General features: G+C 40.9%; 2 protein-coding genes across 2 annotated transcripts; both read right to left on the bottom strand.

The window, feature by feature from the left end:
• Positions 1-225: 225 nt before the first annotated feature.
• Positions 226-5,166, bottom strand: LOC141606290 (putative B3 domain-containing protein At5g66980). The gene is made up of 5 exons (XM_074425358.1): positions 5,021-5,166; positions 3,948-4,235; positions 3,078-3,186; positions 2,121-2,263; positions 226-685 (listed from the first exon to the last, which is right to left on the bottom strand). Exons 1-5 carry the CDS (start codon positions 5,090-5,092, stop codon positions 623-625), a joined length of 675 nt encoding a protein of 224 aa, XP_074281459.1. The 5' UTR covers positions 5,093-5,166; the 3' UTR covers positions 226-622.
• A 1,457-nt stretch (positions 5,167-6,623) lies between these two features.
• On the bottom strand, positions 6,624-7,338 carry LOC141606291 (uncharacterized). The gene is made up of 2 exons (XM_074425359.1): positions 7,141-7,338; positions 6,624-7,059 (listed from the first exon to the last, which is right to left on the bottom strand). The coding sequence occupies exons 1-2, from the start codon at positions 7,318-7,320 to the stop codon at positions 6,643-6,645; spliced, it is 597 nt and encodes a 198-aa protein (XP_074281460.1). The 5' UTR covers positions 7,321-7,338; the 3' UTR covers positions 6,624-6,642.
• Positions 7,339-21,805: the final 14,467 nt, after the last annotated feature.

The following is a 21,805-nucleotide window of genomic DNA, read 5'->3' as shown; positions in this document are numbered from 1 at the left end:
CAAGATGCTTGAAACGCAACATCAAGCACGAAATGGCTCCTGCTATACTTCGATATGGCAGAGTATGAGAGCTCGATGTCACGTTTCAAAATGTCACGTTTCCTTGTGGTTCTACCCTTGACTCCACTATCTGCATTTTTAGTGTCCGTTTGGGATCGATTATTTTGTATAAGAATACGACTTAGTCTTGTCACCATACCATCAAATTTAAGAAAAAAGACAATCTTGCACACTTTAATTCACACTTACTTGTTCTAATGTAAAAAAAAATAAGTCTTGCATTAACTAAATGTCATGAGCACACAATTTAAGTTTCAAATAAATAAATTACAATTACAACACCCTAGTTTCTTTGAGAACGACCTCTCTTAGTCCTTATTTGTGATGTCGAACCATTGGACGTGTCTTCATCTTGGCACGGATGGAGTTGCTCCATGCTTCAAATGCCGGAAGTCGTATCGTGGAATCTCGTTGTCGTCATGGGAGCTTTCTTCATCTTCATCTTCATCTTCTGATTCTGATTCTAGATGAATGAGATGCCCTTGCCTAGTGTTTTGGAGAGATTGGCGAGACATCTTTTGTATTTCATACAACATTTGTACATGAGCCATTGATTGACACATCATCCCAGACGATGAGCAAGTAAGGAGGAAGCGTGATTATAGTTAAATACACTTGCATGAGTCTCGAGAAAATGTTGATGTCAATACGAGAGAAAAAAAATCGCGAAAGTGGCAGTTGAGCCCCATTACTTTAGCTAATCGTGAGATTAAACTCCTTAAGTTTGGGTTGTAGCAATTAGGCCCCATTAGTTATGCAAAAGGTGAAATTAAGCTCTTACCCAAAATCTCATGATAAATTCAATATATCATATTACATAAGTGAAATTGATTACACTTTTTACAATATATACTGTTCCGGGTGTAATTCCAGAGCAGTTATTTGTTACCACCCGTGCTTGTAGAATGACGTCTTTGGTTGCTTTTCCTTTCGGTCTCCTGAAACAGTGAACAAACTGAGGGCTCGGCTTGGGACCGAGCGAACTCACTCCGACGCTCAAGTCAGTAACTTAGAGAGGTAAGTTGTGGTTACTTGGCGTAGTATGTATTGTAGAGAGATAAGGAAGATATTACCAGATGAATAGTGATTCTTAGGTTAAATTGTGGATCCTCTCCTCAATGAGGGTTGAGGAGTATTTATAGACTTTCACCTTTTGTCACGTAGTGGCCAAGTGGCCAAGTGGCTAGCAGGTGGAAAGACTGACCTACCCTCGGCTGACGAACCCATGGTAGGCCGACGGGCCCTGATGACTCGCCGCCGAGGGGTCTTGGATACGAGCTCGCGGATGTGTGCCCCGGCTGGCTAGTTGTCCTAGCCGAGGCACAAGAGACAGGCCGACAGGCTGCGTTGGTTAGGCTGTCTAAGTCGTTGACTTGCTGTGGATATCTTTGACCTTGCTCAATATGTTGACTCGGTCAGAGGGTGCAGAATATGCCCCATCATATACAATCAAAATAAAAGTTAACAATGAAATCAAAATTTAAAATGAATTAGAATCAATTAGAGAAGATTTTAATTTATTTCATAAAAATAAAAATATTTATGTTTTATTAAAAAACTGAATATTTTTCTTAAATTTGTTAACAATTCTTTACGAAATGAAAAAAATATATATAATGTTTTTATTTATTTTTTTGTGAAAAGATGAGACATACAAAAAATATACGTGCTTAGTTTTTTTTTTTTTTTTTTGTAATAGAGATATATTTTAATAAAAATGACGATTTTCTCGAAAAAAAAGTAAAATAAAACTAAAGTTTTTATTTTTCCAGAATTTTAAAGTATATTGTCTTTGTTTACTTTTTTTTTTAAAAAGAATTTTGCACTTTTTTTTAAACAAAATATAACCTAATTAAGTTTTTGTGGTATGGGAAAATGAATTTATCATGAGATTTTAGGTAATGGGCTTAATTTCACCTTTTGCATAACTTATGAGGCCTAATTGCTACAATCCAAACTTAAGGGGCTTAATCTCACAATTACCCAATGTAATGGGGCTCAATTGCCACTTTCGCGGAAAAAAAATAAAGCGTAAATTATATAAATTGTAGGTCACTTACTAACAAAGAGTAGTCGACAGCAGTAGGGTAGTAGTAGTGTTGAGATTCATAGTTCGCTTGAGTTTCATTGGAATGAGGACTAATAATGGGGCGAGTGCTATAGGGGTAACATTGTAAGTAAGGGTCATTGTAGTTCATGTGATCTGCATGAAACAAAACGTGTTTAAATACAATATAGAAAAAAAAAAACATAAACAACATTGAATGTATAATTTGTAGACATTACCCCGAAGGGGCTGCTAATGAAGCCTTAGAAGGACAAGAGCGTTTGTTATGCCCCTTATATGGTATTGACTAGATTTAGGCCATTCATTTCCGCTTTTCAAAGCGGGAGCCGGTATAAAAGTCGATCCATTTCATGGAACTTAGGTTTTTGAGGATCAGAGATTCATTGACACTCATAATTTTAACCCTTATAATAGCCTCGATATCATAAAAGCTTTCCCAATATTAAGACTAAGGCCTTGTTCTTTTGGACTTAAAGTCGCTTAATTTAAGTTCATTTCAAATCCTATAAGTTCAGTTTAGATCCTATAATTTCAGTTCAATTCAGATTTTATAAGTTCAGTTTAGTTCAAATCCAATACGTCACTTAATTTAAGTTCACTTCAAATCCTATAAGTTCAGTTCAGTTCAGATCTTATAAGTTCAGTTAAATTCAGATCCTATATGTTCTATTCAGATCCTATAAGTTCAGTTCAGTTCAGCTTAGATCCTACATGTTTAGTTCAGATCAGATAAGTTTCAATTCGAAAGAACATGACCAAGATTCTCTCTTGTTCAAGATAAATAGAATCAAGAGACTATTATTAAAGTTTTGTGATGATTTTTGACTAGGTAAATTATTTTCTACATTTATGAATTAGAATTGGATAAGAACTTCTACTTTCCATCAATTTAGCAACCAACATCTATAGTAGAACAATTACTCAAAGTAATTTTATAGAATAGTCTCACCGTCCTTGACGCTACCAGCTTCTCCATGGCCTCGAAAACAATGGAGATTGTCGCCTTCTTCCCTAATGTCCGGCATGACTTGGTCATCTTTATTAGCTTCGTCCACATGCTGTATTCAATTTATAATTTTTAGCATTCATTTTACAAAAAACTTTTTTGCATCCATTATAAAGGAGAATAATTTACAACGAAAGTGTACAATTATCCCTAAGAAGTTAATGAGAATAATTTACAACGAAAGTGTACAATTATCCCTAAGAAGTTAATGGGCGAGGCCTAAGCCATCTGCAAATTTAATAGGGTTTCATGATAAAATTATCATGAGACTTATATTTTGTTCAGGGTGTTTGAATAGCAAAAGTGAAGGGAAATGGAGGAGAGAGGAAGGACTGAAGGAGGGAAGGGAAAGGGAGAGAAGGGAAGGGGAGGGAGAATGGAGAGTGGATGTTTGGATACAATTTTCCTTCCAATCTTGCCTATTGTTGAGAGATTTTGATTAGGCTTGAATGAGGGAAATTGGATCCCTTCAAATCTCTCCCCCTCCATTTTCCCCCACCCTCATTTGCTATCCAAACAAGGGATTTAAAATCCATAGCCATACTCTCTCTCCCCTTCTTTTCCTTCCAAATCTTCCAATCTAAACACACCCTTACTGTTTTCTACTTTCTCCGTTACCGTTATCTGTTTATTTTATTTTTTGTATTGACACAAAGACTAAGGGGATGTGTAGGATCAAATTCCTCATCTAAGACATTCTCAAAATAAAAAAAAGGTAAATAAACTAAGACACCCAAGTAAAACTGATGAACAAATAATTGGGATGGAGGGAATACTAAAGTAAAAAAAGAGTGGAAGGATTGAATCATTGACCTGGAATTGTGGATCACGTAATGGTGGAATTTGTCGTTCACATGAAGTGGAATCAAAGATTAACACTTCAAATCGTAAGTTCCCTTGATGTCTAAACACCAAGAAATCCCCAACATGCAAATCATTGTCTTTGCAAAAAGTATCCCATCCGTCTTTAAAATATTTCCTACTATTCTTACTTATAACTTTGATTCCCCAACTTCTTCCATTTTTATCCTTCAGTTCTGCCTTCTCATCTTGTTCTCCATTACATTCTTCTAAATGTTCAACAAAGGATATCGGAATGGCCTGCATCGTATCCATCTTTAAATTTTTACTCATTGCTACGTGCATTATCAATTCATAGCAGATGTCAACTAGTTTAATTAGTAAAGTCATGAGAATTGCTCATGACGTGGGTTCGAATAATCGAGTTAGTATCAAAATCACCCTTGTTTATAGATGCAATTATATTATTGTGTTTCTTAAGAAAATAGGGCATGGTTGCATACATCTAACCTCCTTACGCCGACATAGCCACGTACATAAGTCATGCTATGTATTGCAATGTCGCCATTCGAATTATAAAAGTTACTTGATATTTCTTATTAGATTGGGAGAGAAACGGTGAGTTGGAGGAGTAAATTAAACGTAATCATAAAATTTTATCTTAAACTCATGCAAAAACAATCACATCACATATGTTTTCTTAAGAGGAAATAAATTTGGCTAAACCTAGAGCAATTTCATGGGATTATTCATGGGCTTGAGGCTAGAACTTCTAAACTTCAAGCATGTCAGCTGATTAAAAAGATAGCTGACCTTGTACACGTAGTAGGCTATTAAACATACTAAGGGGTGTGCAACAAAGGTAGTCGCTAGGGGTTCTCTCGTCATCCAAAAAACAGGTAACTTTATTAACAAATTAAAGACTTTGGCCGACATAAAGTTAGTAGATACGGTACAATATTAACTATCGCCTCTGGACACAGATCAAGCTAAACTAGGGTTTAAAGACATTGACTTTTACCCAACCTTCAAAGAGTAATAGGGTACTTTCATCTAAAAAAAAAAAGATAGGGATGGAGACTCACAAAGTTGTGAAGAAAATCAGGAAGAAGAGGTTGGAAAAATTGGAGATTGTTTGGGTGCATTGTCTTCCCCATGCATGAAAAATCTTCAATTTGCACACCAAATAACGCTTGGACCGTTTTGTTGCCCTAATCTGATAGAGTACGTTTCGTGAGACTTACGTAATTACGTGCCCTTATGTCTCCCACTCTCCCTTTATTTAAAAAAAAAAAAAAAGAATTAGTCACTCCCAATACTTTAGGCTTACTTTATTTTTTCCACTCACAAAGTAAACTGTAAACTATCCATCGGAACAGAGGAGTATTTATGTACATTGTTACGTTTTCGTTTTTTTCTACTCGTATAGTCATATTTGGTAACTTTCTTAAAATTTATTATCACGTATGATGATAGGATATACTCCGTATTTTCTAGTGTGAAAAATTAGGTCAAGGGTAGAGCATATCCTAGTTACGACAATGCATATCTCAGACGTTTTATAGGATTTTATTATCGAAAATTTAGTGCTCGACTTGATATCAAGAGACCAAGGTTTTGATCCATAATCAAAACAAAACAAAAAAAAATCACAATCAAAGTTTATAAAACAAGGAAAGGTTTCCTGTCCACCAACATAAGAACCCCTTAAAACATTTTTCCTGTTCTCCGTAAACAACCAAACACCAAAAATCACAGACATAACTAACGCCAAGTAATGAAAAGTTGCAGCGAGAAGATGGAACGGAGCATGCTGATGGCAGAGTGTATAGAAGCCTTGTTGTGGGCTTAAATTATCTTACTCATACTAGGCCGGATATTGCTTTTTCGTTTAGTGTGATGTCTAGATATATGCATAATTCGACTAAGCTATTGAAGATATCACTAGCAAATCAAATACGGAGTAAATACGGAGTATTATGTAATATTTTATCTTAAGTAATTATTAATTACGTAAGATAGAATATTACATAATATTTGATTTGCTAGTGATATCTTCAATATAAGCAACATTTTGGTGCAGCAAAGATAGGGATGGCAATTATGGCATAAACCGAACCGAACCCGAATCGAACCGAAGGAAAATATTCGATCCAAACCCACCTTTTAAAAACCCATCCCCGATCCACTGTTTAAAAACCTATATCCATATCCACTATTGAAAAACCCGAACCAAATCCAAACCCGATCCATTCATACCTGAACCCGATCCAATTGGATATTTTTGAAAATTTAGGCTTTATTAACCTTGAAATTTAAATTTTCTTATATAAGATTAAATTTTTATGTAGTCAAATCAAGTTTCAGATTGGGTTTTGGTTTATGTAGTGGATCGGGTATGGATTTGGAGCGGGTATGGGTTTGAAAAAAATATAATGGACCGGGTATGGATTTTAAAATTTTGGATATGGACAGGATCAGGTATGGATATGGATCTATGATCCAATAAGTAAGTGGATCGGGTTTGGATCTTGCAAAACCCGATCCAACCCGACCCATTGCCATCCCTAAGCAAAGAGTAGAATCCTTCGCGATGTGGCAGTAAGTCTGAACTTGGGCATTTGGTATACTAAAACAGGTTCCGCATTGTTCAAAAGTAAAACTAAATGCCTCACAGGACTAAAGTACTAAGCAAAATTAAAAATACTCATACAGTCGGGTCACCAGTCTGATCCTCTTGGGTGACCGCCTCGTCAGCATGAACTTCCTCCTCATCGGAGTCCACAAGGTCCCACAGAATGCTTAAGTCAGGTTTAGTTGGAAAGGCCGCAGCAAACAGCCTTTCCTCTTCTTCCACGTCCCAGGCGGTATGCTCTCCAGCCTGGAATTCCTTCATAAGCTTAATCTTAAACTCCCAAGCAGCAAACACCAGGGCATTAGAGAGGCGCTTCTTCAAAGTTAGGGCTTGGTCTTCAGCAGCTTTCAGCCCGGCGGAGAGAGAAGAGTTGTCACCCTGAGTTCGGGCTAGCTGGGACTCCAAGGCGGCATTCCTCTCTTTGAGATTGTTCACTTCACCCATTAGGCGAATAACTTCCTCGCGAATGAATAGATTCACCTGGAGGGCCTGTAGATAGAACGACAATTAATATCAAGACAAAATCTTCAAAGAGTAAATAAACCAGATAGAAAGGTAAGAACTCCTTACATTAAAGGCGTTTTCAGCTGCCATATCCGATACCTGTGGAAGAGGTTTGGAACCAAGGCCGCTTAGGGTACTAGGAAACAAAAGCTGGCCAAGTTGCGGCCATAGTGGAACATTTTTATCACCCCCATAACCACTAGGGAAGTGAAGCAAAATTGTGGAGTTAGGCTCGCTCGCTGACATTGGCTCGGGTTCTAAGGAGGGTTCTGTTAGGGATAAAAATTGATTTTTATCATGCGCAATGTGGCATCACTTTACTGGGAAAAAGGGAGACAATCAAGGGCGACGTGGCACACGGCGATTGGTAAAGAGAAGGAGAGATGGATTGCTGAGGTGGCAAGCTATGGGCCATAAGATTAAGAAAGGGAACAAACACATATTGAAACAAAAGTAGCACACGTACAACAAGGGAGGAATCTTTTGAAGTCAACTAACCACCACCTATTCTTTAGGAATTTGACCAAGTATCCAGGAGCAGAAGCAGGGAACGGTTAGACAATTTTTATTTCTGATTCTAGCAGCTATAAAAGCGAGGGCAAAGCAACGTACAAAGGGCATTCTCCATATCAACGAGCAACAGTGGTCTCTAAAAATCCATCAAAGAATTGGCGATAATTATTGAGCAACATAAAAATTGTATTTCCTTACTTGGGCGTTTTTTACATCGATTATAGTGCAAAGTTGGCGGGATTCCGACTCCCCCCGCGGTTGTTCCCACACCGGGTTTTCCGCGTCACCAAAAATCTCTCGTGTCATCCTTTTTATCTATCTTTTCCTTCCTTACTTCATCGCATATTCTCTCGTTAGATTAATCATAATCCAATACTAACCGGCCGTAGATCAATCACTATCACTCACCAATTAAATATATAACTCGGTAAATTTTTACCAAAACAGTTTGGCGCCCACCGTGGGGCATAGTGATCATTTTCTATAGCCAAGCCTCGCAAAACCGAACCAGCCATCACAATGTCTGGAACTGCCTGTAATCCTTCCAAAGCCGAGTATGTCACCCTATCTTCTGCAGCAGGAATTACTTCTGCATCTGCAGACGGTCGTGCATCCCCGACATCCAGCCAAATGATCCCTGCCAGCATGTCGACCAGAGCCATGCCCCAGCCTCAGAAACCACCGCAGATTCCCAAGGCAACAGGTGCATCCAGTCAGTCCAAATCCAGCAGGGAAAGCAGCCCCAGCAGAGGAGGCGAAGCAGCATCCAGAAGCCCGACCCAGGAAAGCTCAGGCGCAGAAGTTCTCCGAAGCAGAGGATCTCCAGCACTCGATCCGATGCAGGTGATGATTCAGGGGATGGACATTCTGCGTCGGGCTGTTGAAGATCTGAGGAAAGACAACCAGAATATGATGGCTCAAATCGTGACGGCAGTCCAGTCCAAACCAGCATCAGCACCAGAGGCTCTAGCCAGAACCAGCGGTGGAGAACTGGGTCGACCAATCCCGTCAGAACTAGTTACCAGGCTGGATCTTGCAGGGGTAGCACCCAGCGAACCAATCGAGCCAAGAGGATTGGGATGTCTGTCATTTGATAATCCACCCAGTCTGCAGCAGACAACAGGTAACACGTTATTTAGCACCCCTTCTGGATCTGATCTTCCACCTTTTTCAGGTACCCCCGCACACCAGACACCAGGATGGCAGTCTGGACCTGTCCCCAACACAGCAATCCCATCCTGCAACCAGTTCACCAGTGGAGCCTGGATCGGAGGATTACAGCAGACGCCAGGATGGCAGCCTGGATCCATAATCAGTGCAACACCAAAGAACAGTCATCCAAAGATCGGCCAACTTTCCGGAGCACTGGCTAGGAGGTACATCTCGCTGGTTCCTTCCACTTTGCTTTCTAACCCTCTTGCAGAGCGGGTAACTCACTGGAGCAGCAATACCGGGAGCCGAGGGAGCTAATGTATAGGATACCGGCGTAGTCCGTCCACTGGAGAAAGCGACCAAAGATAGCTACGCAGACTCACCTTTTGTGGATGATATAGCTCTAATCGGTGTTCCTAAAGGATGTGTGCCGCCAGCTATGACACTTTATGACGGGACCACAGATCCACTTGACCATATCAACCACTACAAGCAGAAAATGATGGTGATAACCGCAACTGGATCTCTAAAGGAAGCTTGCATGTGCAAAGGTTTCGGATCAACACTGTCAGGAGCAGCCCTGCAGTGGTTCGTCGGCTATCGAACAAAAGCATATCCAGCCTTCGCCGACCTAGTCAATGCCTTCAACCAAAGATTCGCACAGCAGCAGAAAGCCAGAGAAGCAGACCAGCGACCTCTACCGGCTAGTGCAAGGATTTGAGGAATCCACCCGTGATTACTTGAACCGGTTCAACAAAGAGAAGGTGTCAATTCCGAGGTGTGATATAGCAACCGCTATACAAGCCTTCCGTCGAGGGCTACACCAGGATTCACAGCTATACAAGGAACTAACCATGCATCCATGCACTACCTTTGAGGAGGTGCAATCGAAGGCGATTCTTTGTCATGAGGTCGGGAAGAGGACTCGCACCAAGAAGAGGCACTTACGATTGGACCCAAGATCCGTAAAGGCTCCGGAGAGAAGAAGAGTGAAAGATCCAAACCCTACAAAGCAGGAGCGTAAATAAAGTTTCGGAAATGCGAAGGAAAATCCGCGATCCGCCTCCGAAAGTAAGTGAGTATGGTTTCACTACCAATCTTGCAGGATTATTCAAAGCCTTGAAGGAGCTGGGACGCAGAGTCAGATGGCCAAAACTTCCAGAAGGAAACCCCAGCAGCAGAGACACAGGCAAAAAGTGTGAGTTCCACGGCAACAACACTCACAACACCGATGAATGCCACTCCCTCGTAAAGGAAGTCAAATTTCACTATGACCAAGGAAACCCGGATCATCTCCTACCCAGTAAACACAACCAGAGTAAATTCGGCGGATCGGGTTCTCGCCTCCCTCCTCCTCATTGCTCTAGAACCGTGAATGTCATTGGGTGGATCGGAGCTATGTGGGCCGACCTACTCAGCCTAAGAGGCATGCAACCAGGGCTAAGGGAGACAGACAGAGAACTCCGCAGGTTAACCACCAGAACCGCCATCGGTCACCTTCGACGAAACAGACGCAGATCTACTCCCGAACAAGACCACGACACTCTAATCATCACGCTTCCCATAGGAAATTGCAAGGTGAAAAAGATCCTGGTGGATACCGGAAGCTCCGTCAACTTGATCATGATGGAAACACTCAAAGGAATGGGATTCACCGAGAAAGATCTAGCAAAGAAGGCAATTCCCTTAGTTGGTTTCAATTGCGAAACAAAGCACTCCCTAGGAGAAATCATCATCCCGACCTACGCCGGAGGTGTAAACAGAATGTGTAAGGTATTTGGTTATTGATGGGCCCTCTACTTTCAATGTAATCCTTGGCAGGCCCTGGATCCACGAGATGAAAGCAATTCCCTCAACGTACCACCAATGCCTAAAGTTTCCAACACCTTGGGGGTGCAAGAAATACGTGGGGACCGGGGAAGAAGCTAAGGATTGTTACAAGGTGGCTGAAGCCAATAACAGGATCGCCCGCATAGCAATTCTGAGCCGGCGCATCCAGGACGAGTACATTGAGCCTCGGCAGTGAACTAGACGAAGTAATCCTGGACTCGCCGCATCCGTAACGAATCGTTCTCATTGGATCCGAGTGTAGAGGTAAGATTCGTGAAGAACTCGTTCGGTTGTTGAGAACTAACATAGATTACTTTGCTTGGTCACATGATGATATGATAGGGATAGACCCAAGCGTGATAACTCACAAGCTAAGTGTGGATCCAAGCTATAAACCTATGCAGCAGAAAAGAAGAAAGGTTGCTTCCGAAAGAAACCAGGTCATAAATCAAGAAGTAGATAACCGCTTTGCTGCGGGGAAAGATTCGTGAAGTAAAGTACCCAAAGTGGTTGTCTAATGTGGTAGTGGTCCCAAAGAAGAATGGCAAGTGGAGGGTCTGCGACGATTTCACGGATTTAAACAAAGCTTGCCCAAAAGATCCATTCCCTCTACCACACATAGACGCCATGGTAGATGCCATCGCAGCCACGAGATGCCGACATTCCTGGATGCCTGGAGCGGATATAACCAGATAAAGATGCACCCGAGTGACCAGGAAAAAGACAAAGATTCGATCCGAGAGAGGTATCTATTGTTATAACGTCATGCCTTTTGGACTGAAAAATGCAGGATCTACCTATCGAGGTCTGGTGAACATGATGTTTAAAGAACAAATAGGCCAAACTATGGAAGTATATAAAGACGATATGGTCGTCAAATCGAAGCGAGCTTCACAAAGACCACCAAAGACTGGCGAAACTTTCAATACCCTCAGGAAATATCAAATGAAGCTGAATCCTACGAAGTGCACCTTCGGAGTATCCAGTGGAAAATTCCTAGGGTACATGGTAACCCAGAGGGGGATAGAGGCCAGCACCGAGCAAATAAGAGCATTCTGCAATTTGAAATCACCGCGAAACCAAAAGACGACAAATACCGACTGGAAGAGTGGCAGCCTTAAACAGATTTATATCCGATCCTCGGACGGATGCGAGGCTATTCTATGATATACTCAGAAAAAGCCAAAGATTTGAATGGACGGACGACCACGAAAAAGCATTTCAGAGTCAAACGCTATCTCAAAGACCCCCCCTCCCGTCGAAACCAGAGCCGGGAGAACCACTTTTCCCGTATCTATCATCCAAGTAATGCATTAGTGCGGTGCTAGTATGAGAGCAGGAAGGATCACAAAGATCCGGTATACTACATCGCAAGTCTCTACTTCCGGCAGAGACCGGTACACATCACTAGAAAAACTTGTCCTTGCACTAGTTATCGCATCCTATAAATCGCGTCCTTACTTCGAGTCTCATACCATTTCGTGATAACTAATTATCCTCTTAAAACTATCATGAGAAAACCAGAATTGTCAGGACGAATGGCTAAATGGTCCGTGCATTTGAGCGGGTACGATTTGAAGTTTGAACCCCGTACGGCCATAAAGTCTCAGGCTCTGGCAGACTTTGTGTCTGACTTCTGCCCAGCGCTCCAGACCCAGGCCGAACAGACATCCACGAAACTGGAAGAAGACAAAGGAGAACAAGTATGGGAGTTACATGTGGACGGAGCCTCAAACGCCAAAGGAGCAGGAGTAGGTCGGTCCTCAAATCACCCCATGGAGACCTCATAGTCCAGGCCGTACGATGTGAATTCAAAGCCACAAACAACGGCGAGAATATGAGGCACTAATCCTGGGTCCTGAAGTCGCTCGATCCGAAAATCAAGCACCTTCGGGTTTGCGGTGATTCTAAGCTTATAGTTAACCATGTAAATGATTGCTATGAAGCCAGGGATCCAGGATGATGGCATATTTAGATGTAGCAAAAGAGCTGAAAGGCAAGTTTGTCACATTCAACATCAAGCAAATCCCAGGGAGCGAACGCGAAGCGACGCACTAGCCACCCCGGGGCAACTTCAAGACAGGAACTATCTCCACGATACCAATTGTCCACGTGCTGGAGCCAGCAACACTAAAATCTCAGCAGGAAGCAGAAAAAGTGTGCAGCACCAGCAGTGAAGAAAGTACTCCAGACTGGAGGAAACCCTACCTAGACTGGTTGCAGAATGACGTCCTACCAGCAGATAAAAAGGAGGTAAGGGGCTTTAAAATGAAAGCATCCAGATTCCTACTAATCGATAATGTTCTTTTCAGGAAATCCCACGCTGGACCCTACCTCAGATGCCTGGATCGGGAAGAGTCTCAGGCTGTTTTGCATGCTATCCACAGTGGAGAATGTGGAAACCATGCAGGGGGCAGGAGCCTGTCCAACAAGGCACTGAGGCAGGGATACTTCTGGCCCACAATGCGCAAAGATGCCATGGAATTCGCAAAAAGATGCGACGCTTGCCAGAGACACGCCCATGTTAGCCACCAGCCAGCAGAGCCTCTGCACCAGGTTATCTCACCATGGCCTTTCATGAAATGGGGGATGGATATCGTGGGATCATTACCCAGAGCACCGGGAAACAAAGTCTACATGCTCGCCATGACGGATTACTTTTCCAAATGGATAGAAGCAGAATCATCCTCCCAGGTTACAGAAACCCAGGTGATATCTTTCATTAAACGCAATATCATATGCAGGTTTGGCATTCCATCTGAAATTATATGTGATAATGGGTCCCAATTCATTGGAAATAAGACGGAAGCTTTTTGTGCTAGGTGGAACATCTCGTTGCAGAAATCTACTCCCAGGAACCCCCAGTCCAACGGACAAGTCAATCCAAAGAATAAGATTATCATTGAAAACTTGAAAAAGAAACTAGAGGAGATTGGGGGCAAATGGGTGGAAGAGCTACCTCTGGTTCTCTCGAAATGGTGACGTAACCACACCAAAGGTTGCAACGGGGCAAACCCCTTCACCTGGTGTTCGGAGAGAAGCGATCATCCCATCTCAAGTCGTGGTCCCAACCCACAGATATGGATGCATCACAGAAGATCGGAACCAGGTGGAAATGGCAAGCAACCTGGACACGATAGATGAACTCAGAACCAGCGCCCAGATCAGGATGGCTTCCTACCGACAGACTGTGGCTAAAAGCTACAACAAGAACGTAAAAGTAAGAACCCTGCAGGTGGGAGATCTGGTCCTAAGGAAAGTCTTCCAGAATACCAAGAACCAGCAAGCAGGTAAATTTGCCTACAATTGGGAGGGGCCATACCAAGTAGAAAGCACAGTTGGAAATGGAGCCTACCGACTCATGACTATAGAAGGGCAAATGGTTCCTAGATCCTGGAATATCACCCACTTGAAAAAATATTTTATTTAAAGTCACCAGCAAGGTCAACAACCGGGTACTCAGCCTACCAGATGCAGCCCAGCCAGGTTATAGATATTGCCTTACATATTTCCTGGCTCTGAATATTTTTCTGTCTCTGAATACTTTTATGCCTCCAAAAATTCTTCTAGCCCTAAAAGATATTTTCCTGCTTCTAAAATATTTTTCTATTTTCTATACTTCTCTGGGTCTGGATATCTCCTGATTCTGAATGTTTTCTGGCTCTAAAAATGTTATTTTCGAATTCAACAATTCTGATTCCAATAGACTTGCTCGTATTTTAATTCCGGAAAGTTCTAAATTATAAAACCACCTTGAGTAAATTAATTTTTTCTAATAAGCCAGGGAAATAAAATGCAAACTAATCTGGCAGAGCTTGTATTCATTACAGAGGGCGTGTGTCCGTGGCTAAGCACATACAACCGGGACAACCAGCCTCCCGCGATGCATTAGCACCCACGCAAGCCTGGCTCCTCTGGACGAGTGGGCATACTAGACCCCTTAGCCAGCAATCTATCAGCGATGGCCAAACAAACGACGTGCATACACAAATCAAACCACCAGAAACGGTACGACACAAAAAGATAACCAGTAGGAAATACTTAAGTCGAAAAGCAAAGTATGCCTGGCACCAGAGCCAGACCAAAAGTACATAAACTGTTCAAAATAAAGATGTCATGCCCCGTAGGGCCAAAAACTAACTAAGCATAGCATAAGTCTTTCAGATGCAGAAAAATACTAATCTACGTCAATACGCTCCACGGCTTCAGAAGCAGTTGCCTGAGCATCAGGAGCAGGAGAATTCACCTCTTCCTCAGCGCCTGGATCATCAGCATGAACAGTACCAGGCTCCACCAAGCTAGCCAATATATCCAAATTCAGACCATCAGGAAAGGTAGCAGCAAGCCTCCCCTCTTCAGCTCCTAAGTCCCAGGCAGAATGCTCTCCCTTCTGGAACACCTTTATACAGTCAATCTTCGTTTCCAAAGCAAAGATAAGACAAAGCATCCACCGAGTCCTTTTCAACTCCCGCACCTCGAAACCTTCTCCTCCCGAAACGGGCAAAGACGAGCCTCTCGCATCGAAGCACGTTTCTCCACCTCGAGATACGCCTCTCGGCGTCGAAGCACGCCTTTCAAAGATCGTTGCCTTCTCTCTAAAGCATCGGCCCGCCTCCTTCTCAAAGACGCGACTTTCTTCTCAAAGATCGCGACTTTCTTCTCAAGACCGGAAATCCGCCCCTCAAAGAAGAGAAAGACGTGCTCGCAAACTCGCTTCGAGTGGCCTCCTCCAACAAAGCAAATCCCGGGACTTGTTTAGATCACTGAGTTTTCACCTATCCTCATTGGCCTCTTTCGCGACCTTAGGAGTTTCGCATTTTCTCGCTACCGGGAGAGGCACCTTCTCCCGCAGATACGGGGGCCATCTCGAAAGGATTTGGTGGACCGAACCAAGCGTCAAAAAAAAAAAAAAAAAAAAAAAAAAAAGTAGTATATATAGCGGCGGCCAATGATTGTTTACCTCAAAAGAATGCTCGTAGCACGATCCACCAAGTCGGCAAAGGATTGCTATCCGTATGCAGACCTAGGAGCGGAAGAAGCATCGGCTCATTAAGTCCAAGCTACTCGTAGACTTAGCCTTACCAAAATTATCTGGAAGTGTAAAAACAATAACCTCCTGAGGCATTTGGAACGTAGTAGCCCTGAAGCGGAGAGCGGCTCTAGAAGCGAAGTAGCCCCGAGCGGGAGCGGCTCTAGAAGGTAGTAGCCCCGAAGCAGGAGCGGTTCCGAAGCGTGAATAGCTCCGAAGCGTGGATGGTCTCGGACGTTGGAATCGCACCGACGCAGTGCACGGGGGCGGAGAACCGAGAATGACTCTGGAAACCCAGGAGCATCTCGTACGAGATAACCCATGCCCAGCGGCGGAGGCCTCACGGCTAGAGGCGTGGCTTCAATAGGGGATCGCTCCAGCCGGTTCGCAGCAGCGAGACCTCCTCTTGGGACGGGGTCCAACTGAAGCGTGGGTAGACTTCCTTTTTCTCGAGCTTGGGGGGCGCCGTATCCTGCTCCTTCACTCTCTGAGCCAAAACATCTTGCAGTGAAATTCTAGATTTTGCAGAACCTGGAAGCAGCAAAGATTAAGTCGGAACCAAATATACGAAGAATCTAGAAACAGAACCAAGTCAAAAAAGGGAGGAGCAACGCACTAGTCGACATTGAATCCTTTTCTTCAAGAAATTTGTTTTCTTCACCGCAGCAGTTGAGAATCCGGATCGATTGGGAAAGGTCCTATTTTTCGGAGGTGGATGAATAGTTTGGAAAGAGATGCAGTTCTGTCAGGAGACGAAGGCAAGGGGCACAAACCTGCACAAAAAACCAAGTAAGGAAATATGAGCATCAAAGAAAAATACACAGGAATAAGGGCATGCAAGTACCGTCTGTTGATCACCAGACACTGACAATATAGTCGTCGGAGAGGAAGAGTGTCAATTTTCACAAAAATAAAGCGGGAAAACCACTTGCTTTGTCATCCCGCTTCACAGGAAGATGATGCAATTCTTTTCCCCGTCTCGAACCCGAATGGTCACTTGACCCCGAGCAAGGGACCTGACCGAGAACAAGTGTGCAAGGTCCGAGAGACCAATCTCATAACCAAAACGGTTATTCATAGCATCAATCGCAAGCAAGGTCCGCCAAGTGTATGGGGCCACTTGGCAAATAGCCAGCTGATTCAAGTTCAGATACTCTTGAACCAAAGGAGGGAAAGGAAATCGCAGACCCAGACGAAAGGCGTATTCGTACAAACAAATCCACCCATCCCTCACTGAGTCGGCCTTCTGGCCAGGAGTCGGAATGTGGAACACCACATCATCAGAGAAACCAAAGGTTTTCTTGATGTGATCAAAGTCCTCGGAGGTGAAGTCGGAGTCACAAGAATGTTTGGCGGAAAGGACGCCGCCGGAGAGGAAAGCATCGGACGGCGTTACCGGATCCGAGGCCGAGGTCGAAGAGGCCGATCTTTGTGACATAGTATGCAAAGAAATGAAAAGAAAGTGAAGTTGAAGATGAAGTACCTGTGAAAAAAGCAACCGGCGGAAGGGATGAAAAGTGATTGATGGTGATAGGAAGTGAGAGGTAATAATGAAGGGAGTTGGGGAATATAAAAAGAGGGAGGATACCGAGGAAGTGGCGTGAGAGGAAGAGTTTGAGGGAAAGTGGGGAGTTAATGGGCGGTTGGGAAGAATTAAGTGAGGGAAGTTGTAGAAACCAAGGTAACTGCTAAAGCTTCGTCAGTTCTCCGCATCACAACGGAAATTCCCGCCTAAAAACATTTGAGACGGAAATTTGGGGGCAATTGTTAGGGATAAAAATTGATTTTTATCATGCGCAACGTGGCATCACTTTACTGGGAAAAAGGGAGACAATCAAGGGCGACGTGGCACACGGCGATTGGTAAAGAGAAGGAGAGATGGATTGCTGAGGTGGCAAGCTATGGGCCATAAGATTAAGAAAGGGAACAAACACATATTGAAACAAAAGTAGCACACGTACAACAAGGGAGGAATCTTTTGAAGTCAACTAACCACCACCTATTCTTTAGGAATTTGACCAAGTATCCAGGAGCAGAAGCAGGGAACGGTTAGACAATTTTTATTTCTGATTCTAGCAGCTATAAAAGCGAGGGCAAAGCAACGTACAAAGGGCATTCTCCATATCAACGAGCAACAGTGGTCTCTAAAAAATCCATCAGCAATTGGCGATAATTATTGAGCAACATAAAAATTGTATTTCCTTACTTGGGCGTTTTTTACATCGATTATAGTGCAAAGTTGGCGGGATTCCGACTCCCTCCGCGGTTGTTCCCACACCGGGTTTTCCGCGTCACCAAAAATCTCTCGTGTCATCCTTTTTATCTATCTTTTCCTTCCTTACTTCATCGCATATTCTCTCGTTAGATTAATCATAATCCAATACTAACCGGCCGTAGATCAATCACTATCACTCACCAATTAAATATATAACTCGGTAAATTTTTACCAAAACAGGTTCCACCCTCTTTTTGGGAGCCGGCTTGGAGGCAGTAACAGAAAGCTTACGTTTCTTCTTCTCCATCTTGGAGTCGATAAAAAATGAGTGTTTGGCTGATAAACGACCATAAAAGCAGTGAGCTACTTAACAAAGCAAGAACACAACAAATCAACAACTAATAGTGTTAAAGGTATTGAAGAAAGAATACCAGACGACATCTCAGAGTCTCCTTCTTGATCTTCCCCTACGTGGAGTTTGTCGCCTTCTTCGTCGACATTACCAGCTGCTTCATGGTCTCCAAAACAGTGGAGTTTGTCGCCTTCTTCCTCCGCACTCTGAATTTCAACTTAAGATTGTTAGTATTCATTATTCAATTAAAGAGGTTTGTAATACGAGTAATTGGTTAAGTTTTTAAAGTAAACTTATAATTTGAGATTGAAAGGTGTAGCCAGTATTAAAATTTCCCTATTAGATGTCAAAATTATTTACAAAAAGTTTCATAATAAAATTATCATGAGATTTCGTTTATGGCATGTTTGGCAACTTAAAATTGAAATTGAATTACGTAATTGAGTCTTGCTCACAAATTGCAACCTAATTAAAATTTGAGTCTCTCAAATCCCTATTCTATTACCATTTACATTTTTTATGCAAATTTTATCGCAATATTTTTATTTATGATATTTTTTTCAATTACAAATATTTCCCGTGACAATATTTATTTTTTCGAATAAAAAAAATTTCCGTGACCTCGACCCATATCCGTCTCGCCCAATCCAATTCCAGTTCCATGGGTTTCCCAAACGAACTTTTGGAATTGAATTCAAACTTTTTAATTTCTACAATTGAAATCATGAAAATGAATTTAATTCCGCGTTTTCAAACATTACCTTGGTATTTTCTTGATTAAAAAAGCAGAAGGATTGAATAATTTACCTGCAAATGTGGATCACCTAAGGATGAAATTTCACGTTCACATGAAGTTGAGTCAAAGACTAACACTTCAAATAGTAAGTTACCTTGATGCCTAAACACCAAGAAATCCCCAATATGCAAATCATTGTCTTTGCAAAAAGTATCCCATCCTTCTTTAAAATACTTCCTACTATTCTTACTTATAATCTTGACTCCCCAACTTCTCCCGTTTCTATCCTTCAGTTCTGCCTTCTCATCTTGTTCTCCATGGCATTCTTCTATATGTTTGATAAAGCATTTCGGAATGGCCTGAATTGGATACATCTTTCGATTATTATTTCATACGAGATATTTTAACCAAAGGTCAAAAAATTTGAATACGTACATTATCAGTTGATAGGGCTTCATTGCGTACGTTTAATCTCCATAACTCCATTACAATGTCGCTATTCCAATTAAGTTACGCCTTTCACATTTTTTTAATTATAAGTAATAATTCCGAACGAACGCAGAGTATAAACTAGGGTTGGGAGAGAAATTCCAACCCTAGTTGTTGGCCCTGAATATGTAATTTGCAAGCTACTACATATAACCAGGAGCGCGCATCAAAGATAGCGGTTCGGGTTATTCTTCATCATTGTTCAAGTTTAAAGACATTGACTTTTACCCAACCTTCAAAGAGAAGGGTACTCTCATCTAAAAAAAGATAGGGATGGAGACTTACAAAATTGTGAAGAAAATCAGGAAGAAGAGGTTGAAAAAATTGAAGCTTGTTTGGGTGCATTGTCTTTCCCTTGCATGAACTCTTTCAATTCCCACGCCAAATTACGCTTCAACCGTTTGTTGCTCTAATCTGATTGTCTACGTTTCTACTTAAACAACCGAGACTTAATGTGCCCTTGTGACTTCCTTTATACCGAAAAATAATGTTATTTCATTATCAACTACGGTATTTATTTACATTGTGCGTAAACGGTAAACATGTTGATTAGCAACAATTTCCATTACATTGTATATAGTGTAATCAACTTTGTACATTGTGTAGTCTTGCATTTTCCGAGAGTTTTATTAATTGTGTTACACTTGTATTTGGCCTAGAAATTGTGAATAATAGAGAAATCCAAATTAGGGGATTGTATTATTTCAATCATTGGCTCAACTCCTTATATCTTATCTATATTAATACAAAAGACAATACTCAATCCTCAGCGCGCCACGTCATTAATCCAGATTTTTTTTTTTTTTTGGAAATTCATGTTATGGTGGGACCCGTGAGTGTGCAATGTATTTATTTCTTCAGATTTTCGTCTTTTCAAACATGCGATAAATTCCATCTTATAACAAATTCTATGAAATAATATTATGAAAAAAATTTATGAATTAATATTATGAAATAATTTTATACATTCCGTGTAAATAAAATTAATAACATATACGCAGAATGAATTACAAATGCGAGTAAATGAAATTGAATTACATAATTTTTAAAAGAAAATTACATAATAATAAAATTACATAATTTCAAGAAGGAATTACATTTATATACGGGATCGCACATAAAACGCAAATGAATTACATACATTATTTTTTAAAACTACATGGTACAATAATTTTTATTTAAAAAATAAATCTTGACGGAATATTTACTTGGAGTATAAAATATTCATGTCTTTTGGTTAATATTATTGTACCATGCAGCAACAACATCACAACATAATTTTAAAACTACATGGTACAAAAATTTTTGTTTAAAAAATCAATTATGACGGAGTATTTACTTGGAATATAAAACTCGGCAACTTAACTATCAACCGCACACACCGAAAAGGCGAAAATGGTAGGTGACAATGATAGGCAACCGAGTTAATTTAGTCTTCAACTAGAATTTAAAGCAAATTTCAATTTTCTTTTACTGTAAAAAAACAAATAAATTTTAATTTAATTTACAAGTGATTAAAAAAATTTTAATAAAAATTTTTTAAAATTTTTTATAATAAATAATTCGCAATAGTTGTAATAAATATTTTTTTAATAATAACACGATAAGTTAAGGGCAGTCTTTATCTCAGGTCAACATCTATCTTCCAAGACCAGTGTTTAGTCATGGCCAGCTTTATGTCGCACTTTTCAGAGTCACCCAAAAAGAAGGCTAGAAAATTCTATTTTGTGACTCAAATATGCGTACTTCTACTACGACTACTAATGTAGTGTATCATGAAATTTTTGAATTTTTAGAATAACTTGCATATGTTAAAGTTGATTATTAGATTATATTTCTTTTATCCGGATGTAAAGTTTTTTATGTATGCAATTTTTATTTACAAGAGTAGATTACGTTATTTGCTTATAAAACAGTGTATGTGAACTCGTGTTTGTAACAAATTTAAAAATAAATTATGTGGATCGTAGATTTAGACCAACTAGATAAATACAATAGAAATACAAAAATAAATATACATCCAAAAATATTAATACTGGCCCAAATATATATCCGTACAATTTTGCACGGGTTTAAAACTAGTTGATATAATAATAGCATAGTTTGTGCGGAACCGGATATTCATAATTCATAAAATACTTTATTTTTGTAGTTTCGGATTTTGTATGTTCAATAAACCTAACCTCGAACTAGTTCTAATGATACTGATACCGAGTTCCAAAGTTGTAAGTTTTAACAGTAAATACAAGAGACTCGATCCAAGCACTAGTACTACAACAAAGCATCCAACACTAATTTGGAACGACTATCATGAAGTGTTGAATGACATTGTTCTTCTAATGACACCTTTCTTGCAAGGTAAAAACAAGAGAAAATTGAAAACACAATCAAAAGTACAGAGACAATAAAAAAATT

The sequence above is a fragment of the Silene latifolia genome, chromosome 10 (genome assembly GCF_048544455.1).
Source record: "Silene latifolia isolate original U9 population chromosome 10, ASM4854445v1, whole genome shotgun sequence".
In the NCBI taxonomy this organism is placed as follows: Eukaryota; Viridiplantae; Streptophyta; class Magnoliopsida; order Caryophyllales; family Caryophyllaceae; genus Silene; species Silene latifolia.
This window is presented reverse-complemented; position numbering and strand designations above follow the sequence as displayed.